The sequence below is a fragment of the Barbus barbus genome (genome assembly GCF_936440315.1).
Source record: "Barbus barbus genome assembly, chromosome: 28".
Classification (NCBI taxonomy): Eukaryota; Metazoa; Chordata; class Actinopteri; order Cypriniformes; family Cyprinidae; genus Barbus; species Barbus barbus.
Window position 1 is genome coordinate 6,051,144 of NC_136756.1, and position 16,796 is coordinate 6,067,939.

The 16,796-nt window shown below is 38.3% G+C and overlaps 2 protein-coding genes across 4 annotated transcripts; one reads left to right on the top strand and one right to left on the bottom strand.

Annotated features, from left to right (window-relative positions):
* Positions 1 to 513: 513 nt before the first annotated feature.
* LOC306848463 (uncharacterized protein KIAA2013 homolog) lies at positions 514 to 9,466 on the top strand. 3 transcript variants are annotated; one of them, XM_079383022.1, is made up of 3 exons: positions 514 to 1,993; positions 5,176 to 6,029; positions 8,646 to 9,466. In XM_079383022.1, exons 1-3 carry the CDS (start codon positions 1,012 to 1,014, stop codon positions 8,661 to 8,663), a joined length of 1,854 nt encoding a protein of 617 aa, XP_079239148.1. In that variant the 5' UTR covers positions 514 to 1,011; the 3' UTR covers positions 8,664 to 9,466. The 3 variants fall into 3 exon arrangements, 2 of the variants coding, with proteins under 2 accessions (XP_079239148.1, XP_079239147.1); XR_013782247.1 differs by having other exon boundaries at positions 540 to 1,993; positions 5,176 to 6,401; positions 8,646 to 9,463; XM_079383021.1 differs by having other exon boundaries at positions 540 to 1,993; positions 5,176 to 6,068; positions 8,646 to 8,675.
* Positions 9,467 to 12,755: 3,289 nt separating this feature from the next.
* On the bottom strand, positions 12,756 to 15,480 carry LOC306848734 (serine/threonine-protein kinase pim-2-like). The gene is made up of 5 exons (XM_079383470.1): positions 14,648 to 15,480; positions 14,013 to 14,107; positions 13,810 to 13,860; positions 13,117 to 13,666; positions 12,756 to 12,993 (listed from the first exon to the last, which is right to left on the bottom strand). Exons 1-5 carry the CDS (start codon positions 15,327 to 15,329, stop codon positions 12,818 to 12,820), a joined length of 1,554 nt encoding a protein of 517 aa, XP_079239596.1. The 5' UTR covers positions 15,330 to 15,480; the 3' UTR covers positions 12,756 to 12,817.
* Between the last annotated feature and the right edge of the window lie 1,316 nt (positions 15,481 to 16,796).

A 16,796-nucleotide genomic window follows, 5' to 3' on the forward strand; every position in this document is an offset into this window, starting at 1 on the left:
CTTTGACAGCACATCTACATACATTTTAATCTCCTTTTCAAGCACCATAATTTAGAAAAGTTACACACGTATTGGTAAGCCTAAATAATAATAAAAAAATCATGCAGCATGTTTATTATTTTTTGTGAACATTACAAATAGGATACACAACGTAAATAATGCACACTTTATTTCTTTATTTTTCTTCATTTCGGATACTATTTTTCACACACACACACACACACACACACACACACACACACACACACACACACACACACATACACACATACACACACACACACACACACACACACACACACACACTTCTAAAAACAGCAAGGCAGCAGGCATCACTAGGTGCCGTAAAGCCGTTTCAAGCGTGCTAGGTCAGTCTTACATACTGGTCCGGGATCAGTTTTATCTACCATTAACACGTCAGACGTGTTGCCCAGGGCTGATCCTAGAACAGCGTTAAGTCGCGCTTGAACTGCGACAGCTCTTGGACTTCGACACTTCCGGTGTTTTTACGGCAGCCTGCTGGTTTCCTTCCACAAACAGAGAGATGTCAGTTGTCTGAGAGGTGACATGTACACACAGCAAATAAAACAAACAAATAAACGACGTCGACATAACTCAACTCTGGCAGAAACGCGCTATCACGCGACGCAAACATTGCTTCGAGGCGACAAAGTAAACGCGATATGGGTGAGCAGAGATGTTTTGACTAACATTAGTCAGCTGACTAGCCTGATAACAGCAACTACTGCACTGCAATAAATGCCAACTCTTTGCAGATATAAGTGGCTCGTTTAACACATTTTTGGAGTTGTTTTGGCACGTGTTTGCCTCTTTAATGAAGAAGTAGGATTTTCCACAACTCTCTGAAACCTGTATTCAGGCGTGTTGCTCTTCAAGTTCAGCTTGATAAGTTAACACTACTATGCTTGTCAGAGCTGTTTACCACTCCCAGCTTTTACTGCTGTCAGGAAGTCACTGATCACCCTCGACTGAGGAAAACTGCAGTCGTTTATGTTCAGTCCTTCAAAGAGCATTTGGAGCAAAAGGCAGATCATGTGGCTTCAGCAGAGATTAAAGGGGCTGCCTGGGTTGCTCTCGAGCAGCTGGGCCCGCCGTGTCTTGGTTGGGTTACTGCTCTTCCTCATCTTCTACTGGTACTTGAGCTCAGATGGGCTCCTGAGGGCCCTGAGCATGTCTAGGGAGTCTGGAGGAGCGGCGGGGGGTTGTTTGCAGACTGATCTTCACAGGTGGGTGTCGTTGGTGGACCGAGGGGAGGGAGTGGTTCTCACCCCACAGACCAAAGAAACAGTACCATTTGTGGTCGGTAATGGACATTTTCTGGTGGATGTGGACTCTAACAAACTCTGGGTGGCTTCATCTTCGCAGCCTGGATCCGCACCGGTTCACCAAACAGACTACGGGCCGGTAGTGCGGTTGCAGATCCCGGGAACGCGCTCGGAGGCCCGGGGAATGATGCTGTGGTACAGAAAAGGCTCTGTTGTTTCCACCAGGTGCATCCTGACAGCTGCTTCTCACGACTGCGTCGTCATACGAGAGGAATTTGTTGCGCATCGCAGCCGGCCCAACGTTTATCTTCAGAGGATTCACGTATCGAACCCCACAGACCACCAGGTTTCGATTGACCTGGTTTCGATTGAGTCCCTGTCGTTTAAGAGCACCGTGGAGAAGATGGAGGAAAAGGAGTTTGTGCTCTCCTCGGGCCGGGTGCTCACGGAAAAGAAGGACACCGTGTTGGTGGTGGTGGGCACAAAGAAGCTGGGCACCAAGATCCAGGTTTCTGCCAAATCTGAATACTCAGAAAACCTGGTGAGCGTGATTCACACCTCAGAGCCCACCGAGGGCGGGAAACTGGACGAGACCCTCGGCAAACTGAGGGAAGGAGTCAAGAGAGAGATGGTGGATGTCCTCAGAGCCAATGTGGAAGAATTAACGCAAGAGCACCAGCAAGCATGGGTGGATCTCTTCATATCTGGCAAGTTGATTAAGCACTGTCCAACATAATTGTTATTCACTAGAAAAAACTATCAGTATATATACATTTCAGGTTCATTGTATGGACCTCAAAAAATTTACTTTGTACAGTTCTGAATTAAAGGGGTAGCCTAGTTCTTGCAAAAATGAAAATTGTGATAATTTTCTCAACCTCATATTGTTCCAAACCTGTATGATCTTCTTTCTTCTGTTGATATTTTGAAAACTGTTGGTAACCAAACAGCTGCTGGTAGCCATTGACTTCCACAGTATTAGTTTATTTATTCTCCATACTGTGATAGTCAATGGCTACCAACATTCTTCAGAATATCTCCTTTTGTGTTCAACAGAAGAGAGAAACTTATACAGGTTTGGAATTTTTATTTTTGCCTGAGCTATCCCTTTAATAAATCTTAGGGCTCATATCAAGACATATCATATTTTCCTTAATCTTAGATGTGTTCAGTGTCTTATGAAAACAAACAGTACATTTTGTGTACTATTAGCCTTCATACACTAGTACACCTGAGTGTACTAGTGTATGAAGGATGGGTTCAAGTGTGCTACAAGTGGTAACTAAATACATTTTTTAAATACAGAGATAGTATGTTAAAAGTGCATTTAGTTCATATTCATGGTGTCTCAAAATAGCACAGTTGAGTACACTTAGAGAGTTTATCTTAAGAAGTACTAAAGAATCACTTTTAGTATATCAAGTACAAAATTAGTGCGTGGAAATAGAGCACTTTAAGTACATAATGGAAGTGCACTAGTTTTTCACCTGAGGAAGGAAGTATTAAAAATGTTGCTAATTTAAGACTGGTTGCATAAATGGTTTAGAAAAGTCTTAAAAGTTAGTCATCTCATTTTTTTCTTTAAAGGAACACTCCACTTTTTTGGGAAATAGGCTCATTTTACAACTCCCCAAGAGTTAAACAGTTGAGTTTTCCTGTTTTTGAATCCATTCAGCCGATCTCAGGGTCTGGTGGTAGCACTTTTAGCTTAGCTTAGCATAGATCATTGAATCGGATTAGACCATTAGCATCTCGCTCAAAAATGACTAAAGAGTTTTGATAATTTTCCTATTTAAAACTTGACTCTTCTGTAGTTACATCGTGCACTAAGACCGACAGAAAATGAAAAGCTGCGATTGTCTAGGCTGATATGGCTAGGAACTATACTCTCTTTCCGGCGTAATAATCAAGGATATTGATTACTGATATTACGCAGCGCCTGAAAGTAGTCCCCAGCTATATCATAACTAGTTACCTAGCTAGAGACTACTTTCAGGAGCTGCATAATATCACTGCGCCTGCTGCACTCATGGTACGGCAGCAAATATCCTTGATTATTACACCGGAATGAGAATGAGAGTATAGTTCCTAGCCATATCGGCCTAGAAAACAGCACAGCAACTTTAATCAAAATGAGATTTGAGTGAATTTACTGTACAAGGCCAGGGACAGCTTACATGTCAAGACAAATCTGGAAAAAAATACTATACCACTTTGCACAATAACTGTTTTTTTGCCATGTATTTGATCTCATGTACACAAACAGGCTCCCTTATATTTAATATGTTCAAGTTTTACAGCTTAAAATAATGTTTAGTTCATGAGGATTTGATCTGAAATGTGTGTGTAAACTGTTCACTTGTGCCTTCAAGTCTTTAAAAAGAGGTCAGAGTCCATGTACAAGGCCAGAGACAGTGTAAAAGCAGCTCTGCTTTAAATAAAATAATTTACTTCAAATAATTTAAATAATAAAATCATTTATTTTAAATAAATTCAAATTTATTTTTAATTCAGTTTGCTATTTGGTTGTTAGAAAAACCCAGATAACACCTATAGTATAATGATTTAATGCATTTTTTTCAGTTGCACATCTACTCCTTACAATTTTATTTCAACTTGAAAAGTACTCGTTACATTTTTTTGCACTTTTATTTTGTCGTGCAAAATGACGTGCAAGAACCAATGATGTTTGTCTTCACGCATCAAACACACACGGTTCATCTTTAGTTGTAACTTCAGTTGTAATCAGCGAAATAGAGAGCAGACAGGAAAGCACTGGGTGAAGAGAAGGGGGTGGGATCTCGAAACGGGAATTCAACTCGGGTCATCGCGAGCACAGCTAGGCTTTGTTACACTAACCACGAGGCTATCAGTGCCGACATCAGGAAAATTCTGGCTTCAAAATTTCACCATTAAATCTGAGAAAGCATATGGAGGTAGCAAAGTTGCTTTTCCCATAAAAGTCTATTGATTATTTTTGTTTGTTTGGATAAAGCCATTAACTGTCTGTGACGTATATTGGCTGAATGAATGAAGCACTTACTCACCCTGAAGTATTTTCATTACACACGCCCATTGTTTCGCTTCAGAAGACACTGATTCGTTAACAGGGGTTGTATGAGTTACCATCATGTTCATTTGTATAGTTTTAAGGTGTCATCTTGGGATGTCCTGTACACTTGCATTATATCCATGCAGATGGATTATTCTTTCTAAAAATATTTGTTCATCTGAAGTATAAGAGTTATATACATGTGTCTGACAAAACATTATGCATTGAGAAGATGATTCAATATGATGAAAGAAGTCTGTTTTTTTTATACTTAAGTACAATTTAAAGTTGTACTTTTTTAATTTCACACAAGCCAAGATATTGCTTTGGACAAGAAGATACTTTTAATTGAGTAGCATTTTCACTCTAAAAATGTTGCCAAAAATGACTAAGTAAATAATAGTGGTGTCAAACGATTAATCGCATCCAAAATAAAAGTTTTTGTTTACATAATATATGTATGTGTACTGTGACAAACAAATGCATGTATATATTTAAGAAAAATATGGTATGTTTATATATTAAATATATTTATATATAATATAAATTTATACATTAATGTAAATATTTTCAAAATATATACTGTATGTCTGTGTATTTATATATACATAATAAATAAACGCAGTACACATACATACATTATTACATACATACATTATACTTGCATATATATATATATATATATATATATATATATATATATATATATTAAAAATGTTGGTGTACTTTAGGGAAAAAGTAAGTATGATATGACTCCTTTAAGGTTTCTATTCATGTGTTCACTTGCTTTATGAAACTAAAAAGGAAATGTTTCATAGTTTTTTTGCTGCTTTACAGGTGTGGAAATCAGAAAGATCACAGACGCCCATACTCCGTCCAGTCGCACAGTAAACAACACACTATACTACATTCTGTCGACCTCCACAGCGCCCCTCCTGGATCAGAGTCTGACTGCAGAAGAGCACGAACGCCTGGAGTCCAGTCTGAACTACGCCGACCACTGCTTCAGCGGCCACGCCACCATGCACGCCGAGAACCTGTGGCCGGAGCGCCTGACCAACGTGGCTCAGATCCTGCAGCTGGTGAATCTCTGGAACCTGACCTTCCAGAAGAGAGGATGCAAGGTCCTCGTGGCAGCAGGCACTCACGGTATGATGCAAGGCATGGTGCTGAGTTTCGGCGGTCTGCAGTTCACCGAAAACCACCTTCAGTTCCAGGCCGACCCAGATGTTCTTCACAACAGCTACTCTTTGAGGGGCATCCATTACAATAAAGACCTTATCAACCTGGCCGTGCTGCAGGACGCCGAGGGCAAGCCTTTCCTGCACGTGTCTGTCAAGCCTCAGGAGAAACCCGTGAAGCTGTACGCCTGCGAGGCCGGCTGCATGAACGAGCCCGTGGAGCTGACCTCGGAGCTGCGAGGCCACATATTTCCAGTGATGGTGACCCAGCCCATCACGCCTCTGCTCTACATCTCCACTGATCTGACTCACCTGCAAGACCTGAGACACACCATGCATGTCAAAGCCATCTTGGCTCACGAGGACCACATGGCCAAGCAGTACCCAGGCCTGCCCTTCCTCTTCTGGTTCAGCGTGGCGTCCCTCATCACGCTTTTCCACCTCTTCCTCTTCAAACTCATCTACAACGAGTACTGTGGGCCTGGAGCCAAGCCGCTCTTCAGGAGCAAGGTATAGCCGAAGACACTTGAAGACATGCCGTTTTTGGGGGTGGGAACTGTGGTGTGTGTGTGTGAATCTCCTCTCCCTTTTTCTTCTCGCTCTCATTCTTTGCAACTCTCAAACTCTGCCTTGCAAGATATTTTTACCTCTGGAAACTAATTGACGATAATTGGTTTGGGTAACCCATCAAACTGCTGTAATTGGAGGGTCGGGCTTGCTGGAAATAGTTGTCTGCAATCTTCAGTTTGGGTGTCCTCTTTGAACCTCTTGATGAACTGAAAGCACCAGTGCTCTAAAGACACTATTCAGAGAGCGCCGTTTTTTTGTTGTTGTTTTTTTCTCGCAATCTGACACAATTAGAACTGATTTGTGTCCAAAAACGTAAGAAAAAAATATTTATTTTGTTTTATATGAAATGCTATTCCGCTTTGCAGAATAACCATTTGCTAATTATGTTTGAAGGACAGTTTTTTTTAATGTAATTTATCTTGTGAATTTCAGCAGACTTTCCCATCTTTTATATGTAGTTTTACAGCTCAAGAAAATCTGTCTAGAGTATTTAATTCAGTTTTTTTGATGGGATCGAATTTTATTTGATCTGAAATTTGTGTGTAAACTTCTCACTGGTGCCTTCAAGTCTTTCTTCTTCCAAGTTGATTTAAGGGGTTTTGTTTCTCTGAAATTTGCTTTCTGCAAAGTCTTTTTTGTTTGTTTACACTCTGGGGGTCTTACGCAGGGGTCTCACGTTTCATCTAAATGTGCTTTTTTAAGTTTGAAGATCTTTTTGGTTTGGTGAGGTGAAAGTTGAAGTTCAGTTTGAACCCCAAGACATCCATTTTTATTTACATTTTTTTTCACTGATCACATTCATCCACCATACAGTCATTTGTGTCAGTAGGGTAATGTCAATACTGATGGTGCTTTTGGTGACATTTTTGATAGCAGTTAACATAAACTTCAAACATAAGGTTGGCAGATTTGAATAAACCTCACAAAACCTATCAAAAACAAGTTCGTTTTGCCACAAAATTACATTTTGCATTAAAATTAAGCCTTTTAAAGGCCATTAGGATTATTTTCATGACAATTAAACCTTTATAATAAACTGTATTGTATTAGAAATATACTGTGCTGAAAATCATTGTATTACAGTATTTTTTTACTGTAATGCAATAAAAGATATACAGCACTGAGCAACTAATAAGAATCAGAATGTAATCGACCATATAACAACTGACCATAATTACAAAACAATTTCACAAAACGCTTCAGAATTACAAAAAGTCTTCATTTCATGTGCAAAATATTTCTTTTTATAAATATGTCCCCGTGCAGATATTTTTTCCTAAGATTCACAAAGTCTAAACAGGTTTGGTGTTGATATGTGAAAGGACATAAGTGTGTGTGACTGACATTTAATCAACTGAATGAATCGTGTCGGTTCACTGTTTAGAGCACAAAATCAGATGGGACAGTTGAGAACGCACTACTTTCTTAAACATGTATCGCTCAAATGCAGTTGCAGTTTCACATGGTCTGATGTGTAATTCATATCACTGCTGCTTATGCACTGATATCATACACCCTGAGCTGTACTCCGTTAGATGTCTGCCAACATTTACACAGGCTCACAGAAAAAGCTCATTTTTCCATTTATTATTTGCTTGTTGTTAATGTGAAGATTCTGCATTGTTTGCCATGTGGGTCTCAAAGTTTCCTCCCATGTTGGAGTGATCGAATTGATCTTTTGCATTTGTTTGAATTCTGCTGTTTTTATTAAATTAACAAAGTTCTGTTATTGTGACATTCATTCACATTGATTTTTAAAGATTTACTTCATCTGGGGGTCATACAATAAAACCTGTATTGCTCCTTAGTGATGTGAAATGAGTACATCATACGAGTTGCCTGAAAATGTGTCTCTAAGGCATCTTTACTCTGCCAAGTTAAGGCTGCTCTGTACCTGCTTAAAAAAAAAAAAAAAAGTGTAACGGCGCAGTGCCCTGCAATTACAGCTCTAGTGTCAAACATGCAGTTGTAATTGCTGTGGAAATGCATTTATGCCACCTCTGAGCAGCATTAAACAGTCTGTGTAAAGACACCTAAATGCCAATTCAGAAGCACTTCTGTGCTACCTTTGCAGTGTAAATTTGTCACTAGTGTGTAGCATGCTAAAGATGCATCGCTTTAAGTATTTGTTTTATTAGTGGGCAAAATAAATGACATGTTTTGGGGTTAAAAAGGCAACTCAAATGAGTAAAACAATTTCCTAAAGAGAGCACACGTAAACATTTCACTTAATTTTTGATTGAACTTTTTACATTTCACACATCGGACAATATTGGCGTCAATCCTGATGTCTGTGCTCTGTTTATTTGTCTATATTTTACAATTAGCTTCGACTCGTACTGAGAGCAAATAAGTTAACGGATGCGCTGGATGGAGTAAATTCAACACGAGTAAAGTATGAGCACTAAATGCCATGAAATAATAAAGTAAAATAGTAAATCCTTTGATCCCTTGATATGTTTTGAAATCCACTCTTTTTTTTCTACAAAGAAAGCATAACACTTTTTTTTTCTACCATAAATATGCATATTCACCCTTTATTTGTTATTTCAACAGGATGATGTTTCTCTCTGAAGCCTAGTCCAGTATGCAGAAACATAAAATATGGCTGTATCTCTGGATTTCCTCTCAGGCTCTGGAGACGTACCGGTGTATTTAAGACATGTTTTCCATTATTGCTGTGTGAATTTAATTATGAACATTATCTGATTTCTGTCGAGAATTATGTAATTTGTTAAGGTTAAAATATGAAGACTATTTAAAGGTGCCCAGTCATGTGCAAATTAGTGATAAAATATCAATAATTATGAAGGATTCAAACAAGACCTTTATTATTCTAGCTTTATAACAAGCACAATAATAAAATCTTAATCCAAATCAAATATGCAGCTCCTAAACATTGATTTTATGTGAATGAAGTATAAAAATCGCAATGAAATGGAAGGAGTGATGGAGCTTTTCTTCTGTATTGTGATGAACATCTGAGTGTAACAGATCATTTAAAAAAATAATGTAAGGCGTGGATTGGCGATTGGGGATAAATGAGTGGAGAAGTCAGGCATATGTCACCTTATTTCACTGCAATAATGAGTTTTAATTATTAGGTCAAACAAATCAGACGAAATCTACATCAGTAGTAGAAAAACTGACCCTTATTAAAACAGGTGGGAAGAGGAAATATTGTATGTATTTGAAAAATCAGCATTGAACATCACAGATTCACGTTTGTTTACTGTATACTTAAATCACATGCAATATAGAAGGTAAAACAGCATGTAATGACAGTTTCAGACCACAACTGTTACATGCAGATGATAACCACTTGTCTCTTGTCCGTGTTTTAAGGAAAATAAATGTGGAATGTCTTGGACTTCATTAGATTGTCATTCAGCTGATGCTTTAATTACAAGTGACTCTCAGTCTCTACTCAGAGACACAATAGTAGTTGGTGAATGTTTGAATTCACAATCTTTCTGCTAGCAATGGTTATGAGAAAATAAACCACTGGGCTTCCCCAACTAGTCACAGGCTGCATTGAGTTGCATATGGCCTCATAGCCTTACCAGACTGCTGTTCCACTGGTTTTAGATGGTCGGCCAGTTGGTATCCCAGAATGAGCGGTTGACGGTGCACAAAACCCCTCTAAAACCAGCTAAGACCAACCAAAAGCTCATTTAAAAGGAAAGCTGGATGAGAGATAACTTCAAATAGAGGAGTTCCATGGGAAAATGTACTACTATCATTACTTCATCGTTACTTCAATTACTTTGTGGTATACACCACTGACCTATAATAGAGTCATTATATATAGATCAGTGGTATACACACAAAAAAATGACCTAGAGCATTCAAAAAATGTATTTGACGCTAATATGTAAAAGTGCTGGTTGTAAAAACGGTTCAGTGCACAAACATTGAAATGTTTTTATAGTCTTGAGATGCTGGAGGTCCAGATAAGAGAACATTTCTCCAAGATGGGTGTGATGGAGCAAGTAGAAGACCTCACTCCATCTTTGTCAACACTTTCTTTGCCATCGTCTTCATCACTGGAATGAAGACAGTCCTCCAGACTTGAGTCCTCCCTCAATAAGTGTTTCTTATCCCGTAGGAGCCTTGAGGTTGTATTGAACAGGTACGGGTGAACATGCTTCTTAGCTCCACATGCTTTTATTGTAAATGTTGTTTGTTCTCAATCAAGAGCCAGTCAAGAAACGGACATTTCTTATTTCATTCTACGAGTCAACAACAACTTACCACCCCGCTATAGCTTATAGAAAAGCCACTAGGCCTACATACCTATTTGGCCTCTGCAAAAGAAGAAAACCATGTGTAAAAACTGATAATAATTTTCTGTTTACAACACATACTAAACTATATGTTTTAATGTTAATTAGCCCACATTCAGGTTATGCGTAAATTAGCAACCATTTAAGTTCAGCACCAAGAGTGCTATTTGATATGAAACGGTGCATCCTGGTACTAAATAGTATTCAAAATGACAATTAGTGTGTCTCAAATCTTTGTATGTTGAAATGAGGATCCCGACCCGGATGGTTCACTATTTCCGCTGCACATTCCCCACAAACCTCCATACATGGCAGATATGTGAGACTAACAATTAATTAAGTGGAGACTTTTAGATAAAGGGGTTCAAGTGCTCAAATATGTAACCTGATTGGAACATAAGAGTCGATAAGCCCCGCCTTCTAAATTAAAGAGCCAATCGCTGATCGGAAAATTCATACTGCGTCACTGCAGCTATTCCCATAGAAACACTAACAGTCAGTTTTCGGAGACGTGCGCGAAGGATTTAACTAAAAATCACAGTTATGTGTCTGTTAATGTCATATTTGTTGTTAATTTTAAATGTTATGTAAATATGAGTTTGACAAGCAGCTCTCAGTGGATGCCGAAAGCAGTTGCAAACATAGCCGCCGAGTGAACAGAAGCAAAATCCCGCTTCAGACGCATCTCAGGAGAATAACAACTAAAGATGAGAATAATAAATATATATATATATATATATAAAAAATACTGTCCTCATGTAATCTCCTCCTGGTGAGTAACCTTAGCTATTTTACGGGCTTAAGCCCCGGATGTATGCAAAGCATCTGAACTTTTTGAAGATTCACTTTTTTTACACACATAATTAATATAGATTTCAATATGCATATTTTATATACATAAAATGATGTACACTTTATAAAAAAAAATAAAAAGAAAGTGTTTTCGTTGTAAACAGATCCGTCTGCGTCTTCATCTTTTCGCGTCGCTTTAAAACACGCATCTAGGTTTGTCCATTTAAAAGTAGAAGCGCGTTCATTTACCTCAAGTTTAAGTTTTTAAGTTGTTCACTGTTGTTCCTTATTTTTCAACGCGGAAATTAGCCGTTTTTGGTGAGTGTGCGAGACTTCCGGTTCATTGGCCGCTGTAAGGAAATAACGAGAAGAACAATAACGTGCAGTAAACGGTAAAACTGTTTGCACTACAAACAATTGTGTTCATAATTAAGAAAATGATATGGTAAGACACCAATCTGCAATATCAAGCAGCAAAACTAGCTGTTCTGTACAGCTAACAATAACTGGAAGATGAGACCGGAAGCCAGACCTGTAAAATGGACAAACAGTACCTGTTCCGACCAGTAGGTGGGACTGCAGGCTTCAATATCTTACTGATAACTGATTAGGTAATAAAGATGTTGAGCCAAATTGATAACCTGTTAAATTCTAAGTTCTTAATTACTGTGTACACTTTGCAATATGACCTTGTAAGTGTATATTTTAAAGTAAAATTCAATATAGTGCAATAAATGAAGGATATCGAAGTTATTAATGCATTTAACATTTTTTTTCTGTTTCTAACCCTAGCAAAACCCCTTCGTTGTCTCGTCTTTATAAAAGCTGTGCTGTATCTAAACAGTTGTAGATGACTGACCTGTGGTTTGGTGCAGCTTACACAACACCCCCAACAACAAAAAATCTTGGAGCGAAACTAGATTGATTTGTTGAGTACATACTTTGTTGTTATATTATTATTTTAACAAAAACTTAAAAGTGGTCCGCATGGATTTACATTTTAAAAAATGTAAACTCTGAAACCCCATACAGTTGTTGTTTTTTCTCATTTACAAGTCCTTCAATGTTCTATATACATAGGTAGGCTATCTATTTGCAAAAATACTAATAGTCTGATAAACCATTTCATTAGCTTTTAATAATTATATCCAATTAGACTTAACTGATGACTGTTTTGACTGTTTAGGATTTGTACTACTGCTGTCCACATGAAAATGTATGTATATTCCCAAAACTATATATAGTGAAAATTGTAAATGGTTTAATAATTAAACTAAATGCAAGTAGAAAACCATGAATTGCAATATAATTTACAGTGAAAAACAGTAAAAGGACATTACCAGAAGCATGACACATCACTGATGATTATATTTTATATTTAAAATATTGTTATATTCTGTTCTATAGATAATTATAAAGAAATAATTAATTATAATTATAAATATTTTTTGCTCCGTTTTCAATGTGCATGTAAGCTGTGCTTGAACCTGTAATTGCACCTTGGAGATATATAATAATTAATTCTATATAAATATATAATTGCATATATATATCTTTTTTTTTTTTAAATAAGTATTTTTTTTTTCTTGTGCATACAAGTTGTGCTATATATACAATTATACAATTATATATACAATTTTTTTGCACAATTCATGACTTATACATGCATTTTATATCATTTTCTACCTTATCTACTCTCTTGACTTCTGTTTTTTGTTTTACGTTCTGGATCAATGCCTGGAACCAGTCATGGCGGAGGATCTTTTCCAAACCAATCCGCTTGTCTGGATCTCTTTCCATGCAGGAACAGATCAGGTCTACGCATTCTGTGTAGAAAGAAGAGAGCGACATCGGATTATTACGGTAAACTTCATACTTGTTGTAACAACCGATTACATTATTTTAAGCAGTAATAAAAGTTCCTGTATAATCTGTCCATATTCTCTCACCTTTAGAAAGTTCTTCTGTGTACCAGGTCCTGTCAAAGATCTTCTGGAGCTGATTTCCTGGGAACTTCCCACACACCATCCTATACAACAGAATGCCTAAAGAGTACACTGTTGTAGGCTTAGCGTGGTAGCTTCCAGTATGGATCTCAGGGGGAGCGTAAACTTTCGTTCCACTGAATGCCGAATAGGCAGACCTCCTCAAGCGTGTACCACAGCTGAAGTCTATTAATTTCACCTGCAAGGTGTTTTTGTTAATCAGCAGGTTTTCCAGCTTGATGTCTCTGTGGAAGATGCCCCTTTGGCAGCATATTATTGCAGCAATGACAACCTGCTGCATCACAGCTCGTGCTGATGATTCCCTGATGCAGTCATTGTGTCGCATTAGAAACTGCTGCATGTCTTCACATGGCGTGGGCCGCTCTAAGACCAGTATGTATTCTTCTGGTGCCTCATACCAGTCCAGCAGCTGTATTATTTGAGGAACTCTAGGGCCTTTGTTTATAAGAATCATTGTAGCAATCTCTGCTGGCAAGGCTTTGGAGAATCGATCCTGCAGGAGAGAGAAGAGATTTGTTTCAGAATAATTTCCTGCATTCGTGTAATTAGGTTTGAGGACTAGTAAATTAAACAAAATCGGAAACAGTATCTGAGAGTGAGAAAGCAAATACAAGGAAAGAATCAACATATACGTACAGTCTTGATTTTTCGCATGCTTTCCCTTTTCTCCACAACTTTAAGTGCCACCTGTTCACAAAGAGAAACAAATTGTATTGATTTTTTTGTGATAATGGGGTACAGTTAATTATCTGTGCAGAGATAACAGAACCTTGATGTATTTTTCATGAATTTACATTCCAAGAAAATACATATTATTGTTTGCAAGTAAAGAAACAAACCTTTTTTGAATCGGACAAACGGATCCCTTCAAAGACATCTCCAAATGATCCATGACCCAGCATTGAACCAGTTTTATAATGCTGGAAGATGTCATCTGTTAGGGAAAAAAAACTACGTGGTAAATTTACAACACAAACCATCAAAATTTCTGATTAAATTGGACAAATTATTGTGGTCCCTCACACAACCAAAATAAATCCTTGATCTTCAGTCCACATTTTCATTCGAACAAAAAAGCATGTTCCAATTTGTTTGTGAAAACCTTTATGATCATTTTTACGTTACGGACCTTACTGCAGAGTGATGAAAGGCTGTAAATGAAAAGTTGTGCAGGATTCCCTTATATGGAGATAGTTTGGATTTTTTTTTTATGCAAACGACTAACCTTACGCACACAGTCGCTCATTTAGAAGAAACCAAATACATTAACATTAGAATGAGGTTAAGAACAAATCGACGTGCGTATGCACGTGTTGTGAATTAAAGGGACATTTTTCTTGGAGTTTTTCTGTGTGTACAAATATGAAATTATTACTGAATGAGGCACAATATCCAGAAGAATATGCTAAAACTGAGGTAGGCCTACATTTTGCACATCTAATGAGTCATGTGGGGCTTGTGTCAGTAAACTGGCCTGTCTTTCCTGTTACATCTAAATGGATCTTTTCTGACTCCATCTTCCAGAAAATGTTGTCCGATGACAAAACGGTGCTCTGCTCCTCGCTCACAGACGGCACTGGGCTTTGAGTCTCAGAAATACTTAAGTTGTGAGAGCTGGTGACCTTTTGTTCTTCACAGGGAATGTCCTCATTAACACCCTGCACAGCTGTGAGGGATGATGCACAGCTGCACACTGACGTGTCGCTGTTCTGGACAGCTTCAGGAATGTCTTCTTCACCCTCCTGCATGGCACTGAGGGAAGACAAACAGCTGCTGTACATGGAAGTGCTCTCTGTGTCCCTGATCTGTCCCTGAGCTTCACCTTCAGAGCATCTCTGAGGCTCTATGTTGTTCTGTTGGGCTCCGGTGGTGATTTTCTTGGATTTATGCGAAAAAGCCCATTTACAGAACCTCTTAAACTTATTTTTCTTTTTTACTGGGCCTGGGTTCTCATCAAGCTCTGGTGAGACACCTGCAGCAGCATCCCTGCACTGGCCCTGTTCCACTCCGTTGGAGGTCTCCTTAGATCTACAAGTAAAAACCCGTTTCAAGAACCTTCGTATCTTCTTGGCCTTTGCTACTCTCTCTGGAACATGTGCCACGCATGCAGCAGCTTCTTGCTCTGCTCCGCAATTGCGAGACATGCACGGTTCCATTATTCTGGATCTCTAATGTTTGTCACAGGTTGACTGAGATTCTACAAATCAAGTGATATAACACTGTTCGAGCGTTTTTTTTTTTGTTATAAACTGGTAGTTTACACCAGTAACCAGCTGAACTATGTCACAACTCGTGCACAGTTCCACTGGCTTTTATACGGGCCCGCTCGTGCTGATGTCATAAAGACTCAAGACGCTGTGTTGTCATGGCAACCTTTGATGTATTTTTCCGAACGTTCCAATGCAGCGGCAGCGCAGATACATGCACAACTTAACTGCTATTGTTTTAACAGAATATGTGCATGTTTATAAGCTTATCTGTATCTTACACGCTCCTTCATTCAAAAGCTTTGTCACGATTACAATTTCTGAAGTGAAATTCAGAAGTTCTTTCGGTTCGAGTTGTCTCACAGATGTGAATGCTTGGAAAGTTTTAGTGGTGTTTACATGGTGATATATGGCGTATAGCTATTAAACTTATTTCAACACATTTCTTGAATGGTTGTGCTTTTATTAGCCTAACCTTGATTTTTCATCTAATCGTGTGAGATTTTACTTGTTTTTATTATATAGGCGTATATATAGCCTACGATTTCGTGTGTGAACTGTATTTATATTATATATAAGTGCTGTATTTGCATAATAATAAATCAAAGGTGTTAGACTTTTATCAGTTGTTTAAGATCGGTGAGTTCTTTCATAACACAAATGATCTATGAATTATATCTATGAAGTCATTTATTTCGATTTTTTTTCTTTTCAATAAACGTTTTGGTTTGATAAATAAATATCAGAAAAGTTGTGAGAGGTGGGGTTGCCCACTCCCAGAAAAATGAATGGATCTTTATCGGCCTCTGCTGGATATATATGGTCAATACACTTTTTTGTGAATAATCATTATCCACTGGATATTTGCTGGATTTGCCAAGGTATGCTGGATATGTTGAGATACAAATTTATTAAACATTTTTTTCACGTAACTCTTTTTCTGAAGTTGTCTGTACAGCTGTTGATTGGCTCTTTAAACAGGGGTAACCACTATCTCCAAGGATGAAAAAGCCACGTATGGGGTATGATTGTTGTGAGACATAAACATAAACACGTACCCTGGGAAACCAACAAGAATATCCAAAACCTTTGCATTGTAGTCGCAGATTGCCTGGAGAAGGGTTGATGGGTAAAGTTTCCGGTTGTAGCTAATGTAGCAGCCATCGATAGCTCCTACTGCCCTCCTAAAAGCAGTGTGCCAGCTCAACCTCAAAACCCTCCTCCACTTCAGCTTCTGTAGGCCTTCTTATGACAAATTGAAGATGATTTTGTAGTGCATTACAGATGGAGTGGCATGCCCTATGTACTGTACGTTGACCCAGGCAAACTGAAACTCCTCAAGCTGCCAAAAAAGAAAGATCAGACATTCAATGGCCCTTCCCCAACCATGTGCAGTTGGGAAAAAAGTGCAGTTAG